The following is a 23,760-nucleotide window of genomic DNA, read 5'->3' as shown; positions in this document are numbered from 1 at the left end:
CATTTTTCAGCCATGACCATTTACCTACAGCTCTTGCTGATTTGACTTTCTCCCATTCTTTCATCCTTTCCTCCTGTTGATAACTGTTAAATCCTCATCTAGATATATATGGGTACCCCTGAGGGATCCCTTCTTCCTCAATATCACATTTTTATCTTCTATGTTGTCTAGAATAACTCTCACGTGCCTATTTTTTCAAACTCCAATATTTTTGCCAATCCTCTTTGCTTGTTTTATGTTCCCTGTCCAATTTAGCTTGTCTCTAAGGAAGTCACGTGCTAAAATATCTGTTTTTTCACAATCTTTGTTGTTAATAATTGGTAGCTTTAGTTGGATAAACTATAGTGCAAATATATATTATATATGTAAGTGTGAAATATAATATATATATTAATATATTAAATATATGAGATATTTATTATATTAATTACATTCTAATGAATAGGCATGTCCTGTGAAGAGACGTGTCTATCCATACTCCATCCTATATTAGAGAGATGACTGCCATTTAGAAAGTACATACCAAATACAATGGCAGTACTATGACATTTGCAGCAGATCTGGAAAACATTAACATGGTATTAGAGCCTAGTTGCAAATGTGCTTATAGTTATGCAGCAATTTAGAAGTGTTCTCAACATCGACAATATGAAGGAGAAAATGAAAAGACAAATCAAATACTTACAAATTTTAGTGTTTGAATCCATAGACTGCCATTTTTCAGCGACACCAAGCCGATCAACTCACAATCCGATTAGTGTGAGATCTGATCTCTATGATCCTCTGTGATCTTCAAGCAACTGAACTCTTAGATCTGACCCCGACTCTTCCAACTCGCTGCCTCTGTGTGTTGCAAGCTCTTTTGTGCCTCCATCTCCACAAAACTCTAATAAGATCTGTGTCGATGATCTGATCCAACCAACACGTGGATTCTACCTTTGAGTGTGATCTGACTTATCACCTATGATAGTTGCTGACTTGCAGCACTATATTGCATTTCTCGAAAAGATATCAGAGATTGGGCATACGAGCATTGGTGGCATCCATTGGTGAGTGAGATTGATTGACATCGATCTAGCACACATACCCGAGCAAGAAAATCCCGATCTCAACCTCGGAAGCATATCAATGAATGAGGAGTTTTGAAAAAATATAATGATCGCCTACGGAAAATAATAGGAAGGACGGAAGCAATTAAACTCTCATAACAAACACTTCCACAAGGACTCCAGTCATGGGAAAGGTATTAACATGGTGGTTGGATGGAGCAGAGTGTGGAAAATATATTTAGAGGATCAAGTCCCGATGGTGAACGTGGCAGGCATATTGGGACACAATATATTCAAAACGTGAATGATGGTGCCCGTAGTTTCATCTCTTCCTCACCAGATATTGTATCTCAACAAGCATTGGAGAGGGAGACAATAGATGCTTTTGATACCGTCAAAATATTCCCCCACATCAATACTATTCCGATTTGTATATTTTTGAATTTGATGACAGTGAGACTGAATTCTATTATGGAGATATTTACTTTTGGGGTCGCAAATTGTCGGAACTAGAGATTCAAGTCTACAGGTTATATTTCTTAAATACTAAGCAATTTCTTGCCTCTAAATCTAGGGTAAATGAGATTGCCAAAACAAGTGACTGAGTTTATATTGGCAGGAGGAAATCCTCTTGAACAATGGCATGGTTTGCATGCAGATTGACAAAGTCACACTAAGCTTTGGCGAGTTTGTGAAGAGCTGGATGTAGTGCAATATAGAAACCAGTAAAGATGGATAGACTCATGAAATTATTCTGAAAATGTAGATATTGGGTCTATCGCACTACAATGTATGCTTAATCCACACATGATATGGAATGGAAATCAATGCAATAGCTCAACGTTACTGGAGATGGCCCGCATTTGATGTAGATCGAAGGTGTTCGTTGAATAATGTCACAGTACAAATCAGAAATATTGGACATTGTGCATTGCTTCATAGACGAACATGTTTAGTATTGGAGGAAGTATGTGGATTTGGTCACAGATTAAAATAAGCCACACACGAATGAGTTTGCAAATAATTTGATGGATCATTGATCACTTATATGATCTTCAAAATATCTCGGTTAACGGGTTTCCCAAGCTTCTCAGTGGCAATAAAATAATGGAGAAAATTTAAATATTTCATGCAAAGGAAGTTAAAGTATCTCATTACACTTGTGACAGTAAAGGCGGATTTGTGCGATTAATGGTTTTTGAATAAAGGTATTTGTAAATACTGACACTGTGGAAGATTGTTGAAATTAAAAGCCGAATGGGTGGTACATGGAGGAAAAACATGTAATGCCAAGTGTATGAACAGGACATTCCTACACGTATTTAATAAAATTAATGGATAGTAGAAATCTTCCTATATTATTCCATGACTTGATGGGGAATAAACATTTGCAGCAAATATCTACAGTCAACAACCTTATGGGTTGGAGATATAATAAGAAACGCAAACCTTATATCCAATCAGCAAATGGTAGAGTCAAAGAGATAAATATTCATGAAGGATGAAAATTGATTCTTGCGTCATATTTCCTATATGGGCTCACCTTATGAAAGGAAATATTTGAAACACAAGGATGAAAGCATTTGGAATTCAGATTCAGAAGGAGATCCAAAGGAAGTCTACATCTTCAAGAGGTCTAAATGTCGGTGAACTCGAGCTTTAGAGGAAGAAGATGGGTTCAGTCAACTTGTGACAATCTCGATCGTAGTGATTGAGAGGGAGTTTCAAGGTAAACTTGATTCAAATGATTATTACACTAATGATATCATTTAATGCCTTATGGGCCCTATGCAAAGCATGAAGAAGTGACAACTTCCAAATGATTATCACTTGTATTTGTTGATGTTATTGGAAGATGACAATCTTACAATAACTTAATCTTCTATCATGATAGACATCGTGTGATGGCTGGAACAAATCAGAATAGTTGATTTCTAGCATGGTGGATTCAGTTCCTTAAATAGACCATGACCTTCTAGATTGTGATAAACATCGTGTGATGGCTGAAACCGATCACAATAGATTATGAGTGTTCATATGATAAGTGCACATTACCTTTGAACAATTTTGAGTTATGGTGAATATCATGAGACTTGATATTCTTGGTCAAACCATATCTCTGATATCATATTGAGATGATATCTAAAACTGGGTATCACGTGTTAAGTGATTCCTCATATCACAAGTTAGGTGATATGTAAAACTAGGTATCACGTGTTAGGTGATTCCTCATATCACGAGTTAGGTGATATGTAAAAATAAGTATCACGTATTAGGTGATTCCTCGTATCATTAGTTAGGTGATGTGTAAAACTAAGTATCATGTATTAGGTGATTCCTCATATCACAAGTTAGGTGATATGTAAAATTAAGTATCACGTGTTAGGTGATTCCTCATATCAGGTGTTAGGTGATATGAAAAACTAGGTATTATATGTTAGATGATGCTTCATATCATATGTTATGTGATCACAAGATATGTAATCCAATCATACCATTTATCTTTCCCAGCTAAGAGGGAGTGTTGATGTTTGTAACATCGATCAGATGTCATATGAGTTGACATTCTAGAAACCATTATTTAGAGGTGATATGTTATTCATATTGTGTATGAATAGTGTTTATCCTCTCTAAGCTAAGAGGGTGTTAATAATTGGTAGCTTTAGTTAAATAAACTATAATGCAAATATATATATTATATATATAAGATATAATATATATAGTAATATATTAAATATATGAGATATTTATTATATTAATTACATTCTAATGAATAGACATGTCCTGTGAAGAGACATGTCTATCCATACTCCATCCTATATTAGAGAGATGGCTGCCATTTGGAAAGTACATACCAAATACAATGGCAGTACTATTACATTTGCAACAGATCTAGAAAACATTAACATTTTTAGTCCTTCAATCCTTTTATAATGATGTTTACTGCTTTTTCCTGTTTGTCTTTTTCCTCCTAAATTTGTTTCCTGAGGTGTTTTTCAATTATTACTGTTCGTTCCAAAGACGGTTCGTTTACCACTTGTGTCCAAGAATTGAACTCTTTTATTTGCTCCTTAACTCGTTTTCCCTCACTACTACATCTGCTAGCGCTGCCTGAACCTCCTCTGTTTGTGTCGTAGCCACTGACTTTGTTGGTTCCGGGCAAACATATGAGACCTTGTGCAAGTCCATGGTGTATTTTAATCCCTTGGTCGTGGCATCCTAATCAGAAGGTAGCACAAAAAGGGTCATATGAACACAATCGAAAGTGTCCCAGAACATGGTATGCAAACAACTGAAACAGAAAATGTTTCTTCCTAAAGGACGAACTTGATCTGTCCTTTCAAAGTGAAGCCTCGTATATAAATCATAGGAGACAAGATTAAATCATATACTATTGTAATTGATGTTCAAATCACAGGAGACACGATAAACTATTACAATTGCATAATATACTAATCCCAACTTTGGCTAGGTTCAAGTGGAATAGGCATCCAGCCTTTCAAAGTAGAGCCCCCTGTTTCAAATTCCCGCGAGACGTTGTGGACATTGAGCAAAATACCAAATACGACCAGATCACACTTATCACATCCAATTAGACTATAGACAAGGCTAGTCTTGCACCATACCACAAGAGGCCTAGAGTTGCATCATTACCACAAGAGGCCTAGAGTTACATCATCTAAAACCAGAAATTTCCTCACCGGAAAATTTTACCAAAATGGAAATAAGAAAGAGAGAGAAAAAGAAATCTACCCTGGCATCCCTGACTTCGAGAACGAGGTCGGCCAACTTAAGGCGCTCCTTGATGGCACGTGTGGCGGCCGCCATGTGACCAGGAAACCAATTAATTGCTCCCCTATTGAACGCCATCTCTCCCAATTTCTTTGCCATTGTTTCTGGTCCTGCTCTGCTTAAACCCTATCAAAACCTTCACACGCCGAATGTTCACCTATACTTTTCACATACTATCCTCCAGCTTCACAGGTTTTATAATGGGAGCTCAACATACTTGAAATACAAATTGCCAATCTTCAAACCTTAAGTACTCGTGCACTTCCATTTAAATAGATTCCGCGACATGGCTTGTATGCTTGCGTAAATAAATGACAATGTCTTGTATAATCATTTTTTCCCAATCGAAGTTCTGTGACCTTCCACAACTAATTAAGGCTCGTTTTTATCCCAAGCAATCAATAAAGCAAGACCAGGAAGTGGCTAGTTGAGCCAATTTGCATCGCCATGGTAATCTGCGCTTGCAGTTGGTTTTTTAACTGTAATCCAAACCGTGCAATGGTAGATTCTGCGGAGGTGCCGAGAGAACCTAACCAAGCATACTGGATTGTTGCTCCACGAGGGTTTTCTTTGGGAAAATTCTGTAATTTGTGGCCTCTATCATCAAATTGTTTCTGTGCAAGATTTTCTGTACTAACCTGCCTATTTGAGGGAGGAAGTTTGAAAATCTATTTTCAAAAAATGATTTCGACAATCCTTTCAGTCCGTAAAGTTCCTACTCGCCACTGGCACTTAGATTTGTCATGAACGTATTGTTAAGGCATCTTAGGAGTCAAGTCCCGCCCATTTAGAGGAGAGACTGCCCTTCTTTAACCATTCATCAATTTTATGTATTGTTAATGGTGGTCGTTTTGCAATCTACAACAATGTTGTTAGAATGATTTTTTATTTTATTTTATTTTTTAAATTCTTCAATTAATGGAGGTCATCCACAAACAAATTTTAGGTACTCGATACGAGCTCACGGTGCCTGAAACCTCTTCGGCTAAGAGCCAAGGACTAAGGACCATCCACACTGCCAAATTTGCCCGGGGCATGATCCCGGCCTCATCCCTTATGATGTCTTCGAGCCTTGCACTCAACAAGACTTAATCTCCGATGGGCTCTTTGTGAGTCATTCAACTTCACTAGTAGACCAAGGGCCCATTGACGTTATAATGATTTTGGATAAAGATGTGTACATTCTTTTTTATGATTGATGTTTCGGATTGTACTCCATGATCTATTATTATCAACATGTGAGAATTTAAGGGTGAAGAGAGAGAAGGAGAGAGCAATTTTATCTAGCAATATTATATATTATTTACAAGTAAACTAAGAAAACATTTGTCATTATAATAGGCAAGAGAAGAGTTTTGAAAAAGATGATCAAATGTTTTGATTATTATTAGTGAAAACAAGTAGGTTGACCCTTACACAATCACAACCCAAGGGTTGTAAAAAGATCAACAACACGTTACAAAAGGTGTTGGGTGTAACAAGTTAAAGCTATAGAGGGCACAATTAAAACATTTATCAACCTTAAACAATCTTATCCATTCAACCAAAGTAAACAGCAACCATAACAAGATGCACATAGACAATTACACCAAATATGTTAACTAGGGAAACCCTTGATCAGAGAGAAAACCTTGGTGGGAATGATGCCCACAAGATGATGTACTAATATAAATATTCCTTGTTAGAGGATGGACCCTATTAGGAGTCTATTACAACATTTAGTACATAGAGTCCTTGTTAGAAGACTTTGAATCCCTGTTAGGAGATTCCAACCCAGTTAGGAGTTGTAGTACAATGTATGCAAGAAGAGCCCACTGCCCAAACATGCAATTTCAACCACAAGAAGAGCTCACTACTCAAACAAGTAATTTATTGTTATGTTCCTTTTTCTTCTATTTTGTCAACCAAATCAATCACTGAAAGACCTTGTAGACCAGGTCACGAACCTCAGATTCAAATATGAAACCTCAAATCACACAATAGAACCTCGACAATGAAGTTTCCTTCACTTCTGCTTTGCTCTACTCAACTTTGCATTTCACTCTCTCTACTGCTTACAATCACTTCTCATCAATACAATTCCATACCACACGATAAAGGAAATATCCTTCATTTATATAGAGTCCATAAAACAATTCTTAAGTTGGTTGTTAGACCTTCTCAATTAATCATTATAGGACCACATTAAGAACATGTTACACTTAGCGATAACATTAATCTTTCATCTTGCAACTTGAATATCTTTCCATACACGTAATATTATGACAAGCGAACTTAGCTACATCATCACCAACATGTCTTCTTTATATCCTCAACCTTGATTCTCAAAATGGCAACTTTGCTAAGAGATATAACAAGTTTACTAGAACATGCCTCTGTAAACTCTATCTCTAAACAGACATCACCAAAACTTACATAACTTCTTCCATACTTATCATTTCTTCATCTGACATTAACTGCATATACTAGATACTCAGAAGTATCTCTCATAACTTTGGATAGTGAGAATACTCAACTAGTCATCTGTACCAACTTGATCTTTTCATTGTTCTTCTATCAAATACCGCAGAAGACTGTTATGTTGACATCGATGACAAACTCAAGTCATGAATGTAACATATCATCATAGTAACATATCTAGAATACTCCCCCATAGGAATAGCATCAGCATTCATGCTTTCAACATAAGGAACACAGAGAATTTGAAGAAACCTTAGTGAGGAGGGCATTGAAACTTACAATCAATGTAAAAACTCCAAAAATGCCCATATTGAAACCATTATACAAAATAGGGGCATCTCTCACAAATAGGTCATCAAACATGACAACATCCACATACCACCATTCCATAGAGGCAACAAAATAAAGGAATTTGAGAATGTCCACTGAATGTAGTCAATCTGCACAACATGGGTCGAAAGAGCCCTTGACACAAGAACAAAAGTCACTGGCAAATCACAAAAGGACAGCCAAGCTTTAAAATCAACAAAAGACACAAAAAGAAGCACATTTAACCAGTGGAAGAGTCAACACCTAAATAGTCCCCAAGCATATAAAGGACCCAAAAAGTGCTAAGGGAAATAATGACGCAAGGAGGGTAGAGAAAACTAGGGCCAAAGGCACACCAAGCAATCCAAACCAACCTTGTAGAGCTAACACAATGAAAGCAAACACACAAAGAGAACAACACCACACACACACATACACAGAACAATATGTCTTTATTGATTCATGAAATAATAAGCATACATGCCCAGTTGTAAGGCCTTCTGGGTTATGACCAAATACAATATAGATTCAAGATCTAAGATCCAACTTCAAATTCACACTTTCAATTTTGTTCCCAAATTGATCTACCAAAATCTCTTTAAAAACTTCCGTAACTCTATTTATACTTGCCAAAAAAACTTACCAAACATTCTAGAACATTACATAAAAGAAAGGCTGACCCAACAATGGTCTGGACACATCCCAAGAAAATATCTTATCATAAATGTCGCGATCGAAATAAATCTTGCAAGTTGGCTCGCACCAAAAATGCAAAAAGCATGTCCAAAATACTGACACTCGGCATAAATAGGAAAACTCTACACATGAAGGTCACTTGGCATACACTAGTAACTCGGCACATGAAGAATAGCTCGATAGACACTGTGGAACTTGACACACACTATAGAGTAAGATAACACACAAACCCAAGTGTTAACATGACATGGGATGACCTCAACTCAGCTTAAAATGCAAAATTACATAAAAGAAAGGCTGACCCACACATTACATAAAAGAAAGGCTGACCCAACAATGGTCTGGACACATCCCAAGAACATTTCTTACATAAAAGAAAGGCTGACCCAACAATGGTCTGGACACATCCCAAGAAAATATCTTATCATAAATGTCGCGATCGAAATAAATCTTGCAAGTTGGCTCGCACCAAAAATGCAAAAAGCATGTCCAAAATACTGACACTCGGCATAAATAGAAAAACTCTACACATGAAGGTCACTTGGCATACACTAGTAACTCGGCACATGAAGAATAGCTCGACAGACACTGTGGAACTTGACACACACTATAGAGTAAGATAACACACAAACCCAAGTGTTAACATGACATGGGATGACCTCAACTCAGCTTAAACTGCAAAATTATTAGCACTTGAAAATTGTTGCAACTCAGCAATGACTAAAACTCGACAACAACTGGCATAATGAACACAAATGAGTAGGATAACACGTCAACCCAGGATGCTCCTACATCAAATAAACCCATCATCCACCAATGTCATCTACAAGTGAGAAAAGAAAAGCAGAGAAACAAGTAAAACATAGGCATAACTAGCCAAAGAGATTGCAAAAGAGTAGTTCACCAAATGGAACTAAGTAGATCAATCCCAAATAAGGCCATCTCCAACCTAGTTAATGCAATGAACAAACCAAGTTGAAGATAGTACCAAAACCTAGCCTTCACACAAAATCCCTCCCTAAATATTGATAGCGAGCTAAATAGGTCCTTGTGTTGGACAGAACTGATGCTAATGAAAGAAAGGTGAGATTGTTGGAAAAAAGTGATGATGATGAGGAACAGGGTCATAACCAAGCTATGAAGAGTATGTAGAAAGGTTAAATTGGTTGTTATGTTATCAATGATGTCAAGATGATTAACAGTACTAAATCATGTAATTTGCAACCATCTAAAGGATGTGATGTTGAATAGAGAAGTGGAAGATAAAGATAGAAGTTGAGATGTACAAGTGATGTTAAGTATGTGAACCTAATTGGGCAACTGGTGAATTAGTATGTGATAGTATAATGTAGGTTTGATTATTATGCATGCTTTCATGAAGTTTTGAGATGATGTACAAGCAAGTTAGTTTAGTTGGTAAAGGAAGCAATGAAGTTGGCAAGTGAAAATATAAAGAATTAGTAAATTACACTGAATTAGAAAGTGTGGTCAATAAATGAAGGAGAAAGAGAAAGTTCAAGTAAGGACAATATCAACCAAGCAAAAGAGTTAGCCAAGCAAGAAAAATGTTAATTGAGTGCAGTATTAACTAAGTGACGGAGATGTTCGACGAAGGAAGAACACAATTCGATAAATAAGAATAATTTGAGAAAGATCAAGTAAAGGATGACATATAAAGTAAAGATCTAGGCTAATATCGAAGATTCTAAGATAAAGATAAAGTCAGTTAGAAGATCAACAATTGGAATAATTAAGGCAAAGATCTAATGGTGAAGATTTGAGATGTGCTTTGAGATCCAAGAAAGTTTAAGTTCTGAGGTGGAAATATAGCTAACAAGATTTGAAAATGCAATTTACCTAGCACCAAATTCAATGAACATGAGTTGATTGATGATCATGTGCATGAGATTAATTTATGGAAACCCTGATGAATGAGATAAAGTGGCAAAAATATGTCTATATAAGGAAGAGATGAGAAGGCAAACGTTGCTAGTCCATTTTTCTAGTTAAGTTGGTGGTAAAGTTTCTAAAGGAGATCATACCAAGTAGATATGGAGTGCAAAATTGAAGTGGACTGAAGAGTTGATGTGATAGCCAATTAGTAAGAAAAGATATGAGCAGAATGAAGAACTGAAAAAGAAAAGTGAGTTGTATATTTATTAGATCATTTCACTATTACTCTCTAACTATTGTACTAGAAAATCTCTTAACCGAGTGGACTTAACAGTCTTTATTTATAAATTGTTTTGTGAGGTGACATTCCATTGAATGTTTTTAAGTCCTTTAGATATGTCACTCATTAAAGGGTGACAAGATCTATATTATCTTTGGTGAAAATCCCCTAACAGGGTCACACCTAACAAGTGTGTTTGTAACCTTTAAGAGGGTTGGCTCTTAACTGAACTCACTTATGAAGAGTGAAATATTTTTGGGTAACTAGTCCTAGGTAGGTTTTACACTAATCAAATTTCCACAATAAAAATTATGGTGTTAATGTATGCATGAATGTTTTACATTTTATTTTCTACTTACATGTTAAAATTGTTAGTAATTTTGAATTTTGGTTAATGAAGTTGAAACTCGGTATAGAAGTACAAATCTATTTACTCCATAAGGTTGATTAAGTTTACTATGTTTACCAAGTTGAATTGTTGATAATATAAGTTGGTATAAGTATGGTGAATTTTTTTTAAGGGCCCAAGGATAACTAATTCACCCACCCTCTCAGTTATCTAACAATTGGTATCAAAGCAAAGGTGCTTGAAGGAAGAAGTTTGGAAAGACTTAAGCTAAAGATCCAAAGATGTATAAGAGAGAGGTACCAAAGTAGAACAAGGATAACTTTTCATCATGGAAAATCAGAATGAAGTTGTACTTATCTAGCATTAGAGACTTTGCATTGTACTACCTGGACAATCAATATGCATCGTCACCCCCTACTCCTATAACAATTGTACAGATGAGAGAAAAACAAGAACTCTGCTCTCTAAAGATAGAGATCATTGCTTCCCTTACTGATGTTGAATTTGACCATATCGAAGGTTGTGCTACTACTAGAGAGATGTGGGACAAAATCTGTAATGGGCACCCCTGGATGTCCCAAAAACTAAACCAAATTGCTCAAAGGAATTATGTCAAACAGTTTGCATTCAACCTCTTATTTCTCCGTTTAATGTTTTAAACCCCTTATAACTTCAGAAATCAAATGTTTATTTGTTTGTTGTGTTTTGTGCATGGAATTGGTATCATACAACATAAACAAGAAAGAAACTACAATAATATGCAAAGTGAAAATGAACTACAGCCAATAAAATGTTATTTTTAGAATTCATAAAACCAAATACATGGCAGATTTACCAACTCACTAATTACTTCAGCATTATTGACATAATACTCTAGCCCATGCTTTTGAACTTGCTGCTATAGTACTTTGTCCTTCAATTAGTCCACTACCTTCGTAATATTGTTCCCTCAAAGTGGCACAAGCGTCGGACAAGTAGTGAAGAAGATATGAGCAAAATACCAAATCTGCCTGTAGCCGAAAATGCAACTAAAGTGCCTGATAATGAAGCCGATAACAAATAATTCCAAAGGCCAAACCCCAAGGGAATGACGTCTAGAATGTTACAAAAGAGGATAAACATCCTCAAATGCCAAGAACGGAGCTGCAACTCACAAACCAATTTCTTCTCATATTCAACCTGCCTAATGAAGCCACAAATGCTTCCTTTTATTCTATTTCCAAGGGTCTGCTCAACTCATATGGGCAATGTGGGATAAAAGATGTGTAATATATAAAACATATATTAAAACACCCCTTATGTCTCCCTTGGGTACACATCACCAAAAAATAAATATTAAAGTAACACTTTAATATTTTACAATTAAATTAGACGTTACTTAATAAAACTTCAGGCATTAAAATGTATTAGCAATCAGACTCCAAATAATGCGAGTGATAGCTCATCGGAAAGCTCTCACCGAGGAGTATCGAATCCAATCACCAAAATTGACCTGCACTGTGTCCTGCCGACTTACTAAAAATAGTAAGTATGCTTGAAACTGAGTAAATCAACTTCGTTTTGGCCCAAACTGGAAATGACTAGGTCAAAACACTCCAGGATCCCATTAAACCCTTTGTTAGCCCTCGAGACCATGTAGAACAAGGCTAACGCACACACACTTGGTCAATTGCTAAAATGGGGACATTGCAGTCTGCCCCCCTTAAAATTGCTTGTCCTCAAGCAATCTCAGTCCAGCCTGCTGAATAACATGCTCACTCTCCCATGTAGAATCTTCCTCCGGCAGGTCTTTCCATCTGACCAAATACTCCTTCACTATCCTGTTTCTAAGCTTCCTCTCTCTGGTGTCCAGAATAGCCTCGGGTACTAACACAAGCTTCCCCTCCTCATCCAAAGGGGGTAAATCTGCAGAAGGCACTACACTCTAACCAATGGCTTTCTTAAGCCTAGACACATGAAACACATTGTGCACTCGATTGCCCTCTGGAAGCTCAAGCTCATAGGCGACTTTGCCCACTTTGCGAATCACCATGTAGGGACCATAAAATTTAGGTTTCAACTTTTCAGCTCCCCGCTTCTTGAGCGATGACTGTCTATATGGTTGTAGCCTCAAGTAAACCATATCCCCTACCTCGAACCTACGCTCTATTCGGTGCTGATCAGCATACAATTTCTGTTGATTCTGGGCCTGTTGTATATTCTCTTTGAGCACTTTCAGGATGTCCTGACTATCCTGCAATAAGTTTTTGGCTTTGGGCACTCTATTGTCCCCCAAAACTAAATCCATGAAGCTAGGTGCTTCATAGCCATAGAGTACCATGAAAGGAGTCATCTTGATAGACATATGATAAGTGGTGTTATAACAATACTCTCCCATATGCAACCATCTGATCCAAGCCTTTTGTTGTGCAGTTACATAGTTCCTCAAATATCCTTCCACCCATTTATTCACAATCTCTGTTTGCCCATATGTTTGTGGATGATAACTAGTGCTAGGTGTAAGATTTGTACCACACAACCTAAACAACTCTTGCCAAAAAACACTCATAAAATTACTATCCCAGTCGTTGACAATGAATCTGGGTAGCGCATGTAACCTGAATATCTCTCTAAAGAAAAGATCTGCCACCTGTGCTGCTATGTCAGTGGATGGAATAGCAAAGAAGTGAGCAAACTTCGTCAAGCGGTCCACCACCACATAGATGCAATCCCTTCCCTGCACTCGTGGTAAACCAATGATGAAGTTCATCGAAATACTTTCCCATTTCCTATCAGGAATGGGCAAGGGCTGTAATAAACCTGCAGGAAATGTGTGCTCCCCCTTATTCTGTTGACAAACCACACACTCCCTGACATACCTCTGAACATCATCCTTGAGCCCTTTCCATGAAAACCGCTCTCGGATCTGCCTGTAGGTCTTGAAGACCCCCGGATGTCCAGCTGTGGGTGCATCATGAAATGCCTTCAGTATCGCCTCTCTCAAATGTGATGACGAAATCAAATAAACCCTGTCCTGAACTCTGATCAATCCATTTATCACCTCATAATGATCATCCTGTATGGTACCTGAAATCAATCCAGAAGCCCAAGCATCTCCGACATACTCTGCTATAATTTGATCTCTCCAATCTCCTGAAATCTCTGCCAGAGCACATAAGTGAGGTCTCCGAGATAAGGCATCAGCCACCACATTTTTCTTACCTTTGACAAACTCTATGTCAAAGTCATAAGCCTGCAATTTAGTCACCCATTTTTGTTGCCAGTCATTAAGATCACGCTGGCTCATGAAGTATTTAATACTGTTGTGATCAGTCTTGATCACAAAACGTCCACCTACCAAATATGATCGAAATTTGGCCAATGCATGCATTATGGCCAACATCTCCCGATCATAGACAGAATAACTTTTCTCAACTCCTCGGAGCTTCCTACTCTCGAATGCAATGGGATGCTTCTCCTGCATCAATACTGCTCCAATCCCATCACCTGATGCATCACAATGAAGCTCAAAAGGCTTCGTGAAATATGGTAGAGTTAGAACTGGACATGAAGACATTACCTGCTTGAAATGCTCAAAACACCTCTGTGCTGCCCCTATCCACACGAAGGCTCCTTTCCTGGTAAGATCTGTCAAGGGTGTAGCAATCTATGAGAATCCCTTAACAAACCTCCTATAAAAACCACATAAACTAAAGAATCCCTTAAGCTGTGTAAGGTTTGTGGGAGTAGGCCACTCTACAATAGCTCTAATCTTTTCGGGATCAACCCGAATGCCATCTGCACTAATGATATGCCCAAGGTAAAGGAGCTCAGTCATGCCAAACTCACATTTAGATTCCTTGGCATACAATGACTCTCTCTCTAGAATAGATAACACCTCCTCCAGATGATGTAAGTGCTCCTCCCAGGTCTTACTGAAGACCAAGATGTCATCAAAGAAGATCAAGACAAATCTCCTCAGCTGCTTCCTGAATACCTAGTTCATACAACTTTGTAATGTAGCAGGTGCATTGGTTAGACCAAATGGCATAACCATGAACTCAAAGTGGCCATAGTGACATCGGAAGGCTGTTTTCTCAATGTCCTTTGCTCTCATCCTGATCTGATGGTATCCGGATCGCAAATCAATTTTGGTGAAGAAGCATGCCCCATACAACTCATCAATCAGCTCATCAATCCTAGGAATGGGATACCTGTTTTTAATTGTTTTCTTATTCAGTGCCCTGTAATCAATGCACATGCGCATCGTCCCATCCTTCTTCTTTACTAATACTACTGCTGAAGCAAAGGGGCTCTTATTGGGCCTGATATGCCCCATCTCCAACAAATCTTTAATCACCTTCTCTATCTCATCCTTATGTTTCTTAGGATGACGATAGCGAGTAATCATAACTGGTTTGGCTCCCTCCTCGAGCTCAATAGCATGTTCCATCCCTTTGTCAGGAGGAACCCCATGAGGAATATCACTAAATACTTTAGCGTGTCTATCAAGTATCTTTTGGATATCTGGTGGATGACTCTGGTGAAGTTGGCATAATGTAGCACTCTGCCGCCCACTCTATGTCATCATGATGAAAAAGTCTCTGCATTCTCCTCAAGGACACTACTCTGCAACCTCCATCTGAAAGTGCTCTAAGTACCATAGTTCTGCCCTCATGCTAAAATCTCATCTCCAATTTTGCTAGATTGAGTGTGAACTCAACTAGTGAAGCCATCCATGTCATGCCGAGGATGACATCATAATCTCCCATGTCCACAACATAGAACTCATCCTCCAACTCGTAGCCATCTCCAAACCTGATGCGAATATTAGATATCTTTCGAGTGCATAATAACTTATCACCGTTAGCCACCATGACTCTAAACCCATCATGCTCCTCTGTTTGTAACCCTCTCCTGGCTACCAACTGTGCATCTATGAAGTTATGTGTAGCCCTAGTGTCAATAAGAGATATCACTTTCTGCCCCTGGATAGTACCCCTGACCTTAAATGTGATTTCCTTTTGGGCCCCTGTCAAGCGTGCCAATGATCTATCATCCTTAGGAATGTTGCTCTCCTCTATAGTGTTACCCTCATCTGAATCGGAGTGTTGATCTTCCCCTTCTGACTCTGACTCTTCTGCTAAAAAATACTCCATTTGATTTGCCTTAGCCTTGAGAGAACATTTATGAGATAAGTCCCAAGGCTCTCTACAATGGAAGCACAGCTTCTTCTTTCGAAGTTCATTCAAGGTTTCATTGTCTAGTCCTTTTGATCCTTCTTTGGGTTTGCTATACTCTTTCTGAAACGGTTTTTTGTCTTTGTCCTTGCGGTAGGAAGAATCTGTTGAATGGTTTTTTCCTTTGTATACCGAAGGGGCTAAATCTCGTGCCTTTTTAGTTGCTTCAGCTAAGGTGAGTGGATCATGTCCCTTCACCCAACCTCGTAATGGATCGGCAAGACCATCACAAAATAACACCACCAATCTCCTAGGAGAGATATCAGTAACAAGTACAGACAAGCGCTGAAACTTGGCAATGTAAGCATCCACATAACCTGACTGTTTTAACTGTGCTAGCTCCTTGAAATGTAACTCAGGATCCTTACTGTCAAATCTCTTAATCAATGTTTCAGTGAATTCCTCATAGGATGTAATCTGATTATGCCCCAAAGTCACCATGCCATGATGCCACCATTCATGTGCAACACCATCCAAGTGCATAGCCACATACTTGATAGCCTCCTCCTCAGGCATAGGATTTAGCTGCAAATATGTATCTACCTTCTGCACCCAAGCTCGTGCAGTCATCTTCCCTGAAGCATCATAATAAGGTAAAGAAAGTTTTCCAGCTTTCTTCGTCAGCTCAAAGTTTTGATTCCTCCCTCCTACTTTAGGCATGTGTCTCATCCTCAAGTCCATATAATCTCTAAGAGAAATATCCGCCTGAAACTCCGGTCCACTAGCCTTCCAGTCCCTCCCGAACTGATCCTGTAACTTGGTAATTTGCGGTTCGTTTACTGGTTGAACCGGATCTCTGGGTGGGAAAGTGGCTAGAAGAGGTCTCGAGCTCGCAGTCCGCGTTGGGCGTGCAACTTGTCTAAAGTTATCAGCCTCATTCCCATTGTTTCCGTGTCCATTATAACCATTAATGTTATTCTCAGGACCATTGTTGTTGCCTTGGCCTCCATGGTTATTGTTTCCCCCATTGTTATTGTTTCCCTCATTGTTATTGTTTCTGTTGTTGGCATCACCTGGAATAATATTGACACCCATCTGTCTAGCCATGAGCTGCAACATCATGTCCATTCGCCTATTCTGCTCCTGTTGCATACGCTGCCCCTACTCTAATGTATCCAGTAATTGTCTGAACATTACGTCCCCTTGATCTGGACCGGCATTCCCGCGTCCGCCTAATCCTGTATTCCTGTCATCTCGATCACCCATATTGTTGCCTGGATCAAAGAATATCTCCTTTGTGTTTGTATGGCTGGATTCAATGTCCCCCTGCACAGATGTACTAGACTATTTGCTTTGCAAGTCTGAAATCCTATTTTGTCTTGCTCTGGTATCGCGAAAATTATAAGGCCCCTGTCGCATGCTCAATGCTTAGCCTGTGTTTTATTCTTATTTCTGATTTTAGTGTTTTGACATTTCGTCAAACACTTTTCCTCTATCCGGCTATTCCAAATTCCCTATAAGACCTCCACAGGATGGCAGGACTTATAGCTCTAATACCACTATAATGGGCACCCCTGGATGTCCCAAAAACTAAACCAAATTGCTGAAAGGAATTATGTCAAACAGTTTGCATTCAACCTCTTATTTCACCGTTTAATGTTTTAAACCCCTTATAACTTCAGAAATCAAATGTTTATTTGTTTGTTGTGTTTTGTGCATGGAATTGGTATCATACAACATAAACAAGAAAGAAACTACAATAATATGCAAAGTGGAAATGAACTACAGCCAATAAAATGTTATTTTTAGAATTCATAAAACCAAATACATGGCAGATTTACCAACTCACTAATTACTTCAGCATTATCGACATAATACTCCAGCCCATGCTTTCAAACTTGCTGCTATAGTACTTTGTCCTTCAATTAGTCCACTACCTTCGTAATATCATTCCCTCAAAGCGGCACAAGCGTCGGACAAGTAGTGAAGAAGATATGAGCAAAATACCAAATTTGCCTGTAGCCGAAAATGCAACTAAACTGCCTGATAATGAAGTCGATAACAAAGAATTCCAAAGGCCAAACCCCAAGGGAATGACGTCTAGAATGTTACAAAAGAGGATAAACATCCTCAAATGCCAAGAACGGAGCTACAACTCACACACCAATTTATTCTCATATTCAACCTGCCTAATGAAGCCACAAATGCTTCCTTTTATTCTATTTCCAAGGGTCCGCTCAACTCATATGGGCAATGTGGGATAAAAGATGTGTAATATATAAAACATATATTAAAACACCCCTTATGTCTCCCTTGGGTACACATCACCAAAAAATAAATATTAAAGTAACACTTTAATATTTTACAATTAAATTAGACGTTACTTAATAAAACTTTAGGCATTAAAATGTATTAGCAATCAGACTCCAAATAATGCGAGTGATAGCTCATCGGAAAGCTCTCACCGAGGAGTATCGAATCCAATCACCAAAATTGACCTGCACTATGTCCTGCCAACTTACTAAAAATAGTAAGTATGCCTGAAACTGAGTAAATCAACTTCGTTTTGACCCAAACTGGAAATGACTAGGTCAAAACACTCCAGGATCCCATTAAACCCTTTGTTAGCCCTCGAGACCATGTAGAACAAGGCTAACGCGCACACACTTGGTCAACTGCTAAAATGGGGACATTACAAAATCACACTTGTTCATGGAGGATATCAAAATGTGTTAAGGGTAAAGGTTGAAAGTCCTAGAGGTAAGTTTGATGACATGTAGATGAAAGATGGTAAGATCATTGTATAATACAATAACTGAATCAAGGAAGTGGTTAATACTATAAGAGGAGTTGGTGGAGTCATAAGTGATGAGGTTGTGATAAGCAAATCTCTTAGAACTCTATTACATAACTATGCTATTAGAATTTCTTCTATTCAAGAGTTGAGATATATACCCAGAAATGATATTACCCTTGATGGTTTGGTCAATAGGTAGGCTGCTTTTGAGCTTACTAATTTTGATAAATTGTGTTTACCTAAGATTGAATCTACTTTCAAGTTATCTCTAACTATTGGAAGTTCAATGAACGAGAAGAGCACTCATCACAATTAGAATGATAATTTTTATGAATCAAATGACAGTGATCAAGAAAAACTTGAAGCACTGCTGACAAAGAGGCTATCGAAAGGCAAAAGGAAGTATAAAGGTAAACTACGTTTGATTTGTTTTAAATGTAACAAGGTTGGTCATATTTTATCTAGACGTCCTGATTGGAACAAAAATGAAAGGAGTGACAAAAGAGAGAACACATACTGAGGAAATAGAAACTACAAAAACAAAGGAAAGAAGACATGTTACCTAGTAGAGGAAAATGATAGCAAGTATGAAATTGTTGATTAAGTAGAAGGCAAGGAAGTTGTGAAGTATAAAAGCTCTCATTTCTCATGTTTAAGATTAAGGTAAAATTAGGTTTTGAGGGGACTTGAAACCCCTTTGCATCATAGACACAAAAGAAATTCAAAGAAAGCCCAAATATTCCAAAGGGATCCAAACAAAGGTTATACAGGGACCAGATACCCCAAGTAAGATCTAAAAACTAGAAGCAAGCTGCAACAAAAAAACATTATATGTCTAGCAACACCAACAAAGAAATCCAAAAAAGAAACCAATAGGAACTCTTAATCAGCTAACCAGCAAGGGTACTAAGAATTCCCTTTCACTCCCTTTTTGTGGGAGCATAAATTCATATCAAATTGAGGAAGGAACTTTTTAGATCCTTTCCTGGGAACAATGATAGTAAGAATGATACATGAATTATTGATAGTGGTTGTACAAATCACATGACTGGTGATATTGGAAAATTTTATAATCTAAAACATCATGATGTTGGATTTGTTAAACTTGGAAATGATGCTCCATTTATTGTGACAAGAAAAGGTACTATTATGTTAAATGAGAAGATTAAATATGATAATGCATACTGTGTACAAGGACTAAAGTATAATTTAAGTTAGCTCAGTTGAACAACATAGGTCACCGACTAGAATTTTAAAACTGAAAGGTAAAAATATATGATGATGTTGGAAATTTGATTTGTATTGGTGGAAAAACAAGAGGTAGCCTATTATATGTAGATACTATTGAGAATGCATGTATAGTTGCAAGGACTAAAGATGCTTGGCTATGACTCAAGAGGTTATGTCATGTTAATTTTGATAACATATCAAGATTAGTAGAAAGAAAAGAGTGAGAGGTTTACCAAGCTTTAAAAAACTTAATAAAGTGATGTGTATTAAGCGATGTCAAATTAGGAAAATAACTAAGTCAAGTTTTGAAAGTAAGTCTTAGTCATCTAATGATGTAATGGAATTGGTTCATACTGATTGATGTGGTTGTTGGATCCTGATTTAACAGTTTTGAAAATGACCAAGAAACCAGACCAATGCATCTAAGGCTAGCAAATTCCTATGTCAGATACACTAGACTGCAATCTTGGGCCAACTATAAGGTATAACTCCTTCTTCACTTCAAGCTCTGCAAAACCTAGGCGGGTGAACCTCAGATCCAATTAATATGGTACCAATGCAAAACATATTCCTAAATCTAACAATGCAGATAAAAACCCTTATTTCTCCTAAAAACCTATGCAATAACAAATAAGTGTAGTAGCAAATTACAACTCTATGGAATGCACAAGTTGAGTGAGGGCATCACATTTCAATTCTTCAACATAAAAGGGAAAGAACATTTGATTAATAATGTTGAATTCAACAAACCCTCAGATATGCAGCAGTAAGACTTTAATGATCCTGTAGCTGACCAATGCCTAATCCATTGGGCAAATCCATGAATCAAATACATACATATGGATACTTGATACTTATGTATATATTTAGATATACGATCTATCTATTTACCTTGTAAATAAACATCTGTGCTCAATCCAAACCTCATTCTTACATGATATCCTTCTCAACAAACCTGCAACCTTGTTGATTCACTGAAGCATTTACATAACCCCTTGAGTTACAAGCAACAATAAGACAACATACAACCTTAAGGGACTGCAACTATGACCTAGGCTCTTTGTTCAAAGATCGTAAAACATTGAAGCTCACTGAGATAGGAGACAAGATTCAAGATGAAACTCAACCTACTATTCTTTGTATTAATTTCTTTGAAACAATACAACCATATGCATGAAGTGAAAACATGAAAACATCTAACATATCTGAACTATCTGTATTATCCTTCCTAATGATGTTCATACAAGATAATTATGCTAAAAAAAATGGTTTCACAGTAAAACACTGGAACCCTGTTGGTATTACCCAGAGAAAACTGTCAACCCCTGCAAATGAAAGAGAGAAAGAATGATATAGGAAGAAGATGAATTCTTAGATTTGATCTATGCCTGACATGTGTCCACTTGGAATTCCATATCCTATAGTTGCAAAACCTCTCTCTACCTTCTCGCATCAACTGCTAATCATATCCTTTTTGTTTTGCCTCTTCAAATGCAAAATATCTCAGCAAAAGACAAAATTCTACTAACTGAATCTAGATATGTGCCAATTTATCAAAATTTTAGCCAAAACACCACAAATACTCAAAATAATTTGATACAAGAGTCACTGAATACTTTTATGATGTTTTTCCACTGAATTTTGCAACGGGTGACTTGAAACACCTGATAAAATACGTAGATCAATCTCTGAGAGAAAACCTCCTATAGCATGAACCAGTGGCGTTCTGTGCAAAAACTAACCTTAGAATCGAAAAGTTTGTCTTCTCATGATTTTGACGATATATAATATCACTATGTTAGCCTATAGGAAACCTCCAAAAGTCAATTTGAAAATCATTCCCCTAGTAGAACTATTCAAGTTTGCAACTTTAGATTTTAAATTTTTCAAAAATTTAAATAAATCTAAAGTTTAAACTTTAGAGAAAATGCCCCTTTTGAATTTAAAATTCATGCACGTTTGAAAAAATAATTTTTTAAATGAAAACATTTAAATTATTTTTTTCATTTTTCATTCATTTTTCTAGCCTATCCCTTGAATTTCGAGGTCAACTGGGTTTGATCGACCTTTTCCCATGTGGTGGCCTCTGATTGGTCAACCCTTGCCATGAGCATCACATGTCACGATGTGATTGGTCTGCCTATTGCATCTGCCACATCATCTCCTAGGCAGGACCCACTGCCACTTGTCAAATTTATGCATGCCTACATTTTCTAACTTCCTTGCATCTCTATTTTGAGGGCATGCACCCACCGTCGGATCGTGACATGTTTCACAATTTGGTGCATCCTCTCAAACTGTTCTTGATCTCCATGTCAACGTTGACTGGGACGATCTCGTATTCCTACAATTCTTATCAGTCGAGCATTTTGTTATTGCGGGCTTGCGCCCACTACAGGATGAAGCCACGTGTTAGCATCTTAAGCACTTCGTCTTTGATCTTGCCACCTCAGTACGCTTGTTGGTTTGTCTAAAATTTGTTTGGGCGACCTACCAACTGGCCGACCATGGTGGGTCCCTCTGCATGTTGAGTGCCTTAGAAAAGGCCGCCATCTTAAGACACAAGACATATTGTATGCAGGACTATTTAAAAATATTAAAAGTCTCTCCCACAAGGCATGTGGGATAAAGTATTTTACATCCCTATGCTTTCCTCTTTGAACTACCTACGGCTTTTGCTCTATGCGGCTTCATTTATGATATATCCGTTGTGAAGTGCAACTTTAGAACGTTTCCATTTTGTTTATGAGGCTTGGGGAATGAGGTACAGGTAGCCTGCATGAGCATTTCTTTATTTACAAAGTCGTGGGCGTTCTAAAAAAAACTTAACCTCTGTCACTATAGAAGTCTCCTCTCCACGTGTGGGTTGTTCTGGCCTTTCTCTTGTCAATGTGTGGACTACCTCTGCATACAGATTCCTTTGCTTTTGACTGCGCTTTCTCTTGATGCATTAACTGTCCCTTGTTCACCGGTGGCTTATTACAAGTCTCATCTTAACAGAAGACAAGTTTGCTCCACATTTTGGCACTTCAAGTAGCTCTTACAGCTTTACTAACCTTATTAGAAGCTTGCTTCCAATCAACTCTCATAGTATTCCTTCGAAATTAGAAATAGCTAGCTGCAAGAATCGCAATTTCTTTAACTCATACTAAATATCTATGGATTAAGCTCTTATATTAGATTGTAGGCTTCTTCTCTTCATGCGGTGCCTCTTTGAAAAGTTTAAGAATTTTCCATCCTGATAAAATATTTATGCACAATATTGTCACTGCGCTAGTTGGAAATGTTATAACAATTTTATAATTTATTAAAATCTTCTTTGAAATAACTTCTCAAACTGCTCTATTATTCCTCTTGCCGCTAGCAACATGCCTTGGACCATAGGTGGCTCCAATCCATATCCTTTGGCACGGGTTTTACTTGCAATCTTTCGGTGCCTTCTGCCTTCAACATGGACTCCCCTACTTACATTGTGCATGCTCATCATAGATTGCCCTGTTTTATTACATTTTGCTCCTTTCTTATAAATTGGTGGCTTTTGTTGTCTTACACGGGGTCTTCTCAACATCACATGTGGGATTTCTCTTAGATTGCAATGCAAATCCCAGTCCTTGCTACCGCGAGCCTTCACTGGGCGGCTTGAATATCCCCTGTTCTCTTGTTAAAGCCATGGGTTTGCTATTAATAGCCTACGTGGGGTCTTTTTATAACTGGAAATTGCTTTTCCTTACCTTTGGTGATCAATG

At 37.7% G+C, this 23,760-nt stretch overlaps 1 protein-coding gene across 3 annotated transcripts in view; it reads right to left on the bottom strand.

The window, feature by feature from the left end:
- Positions 1-5,575, bottom strand: part of LOC149542284 (P-loop containing nucleoside triphosphate hydrolases superfamily protein) — a 243,515-nt gene extending 237,940 nt beyond the window's left edge. Inside the window, exon 1 of one of the 3 annotated variants that reach the window (XM_089797271.1) lies at positions 4,803-5,575. In XM_089797271.1, coding sequence (XP_089653397.1) covers positions 4,803-4,940 — 138 coding nt within the window. In that variant the 5' untranslated portion in view covers positions 4,941-5,575. The remainder of the gene's footprint in view (positions 1-4,802) is intronic. The other 2 variants (XM_089797272.1, XM_089797273.1) reach the window with 2 other exon arrangements.
- Positions 5,576-23,760: the final 18,185 nt, after the last annotated feature.

The sequence above is a fragment of the Cupressus sempervirens genome, chromosome 8 (genome assembly GCF_028749045.1).
Source record: "Cupressus sempervirens isolate cs-2001-9-10 chromosome 8, ASM2874904v1, whole genome shotgun sequence".
NCBI classification, from domain to species: domain Eukaryota; kingdom Viridiplantae; phylum Streptophyta; class Pinopsida; order Cupressales; family Cupressaceae; genus Cupressus; species Cupressus sempervirens.
This window is presented reverse-complemented; position numbering and strand designations above follow the sequence as displayed.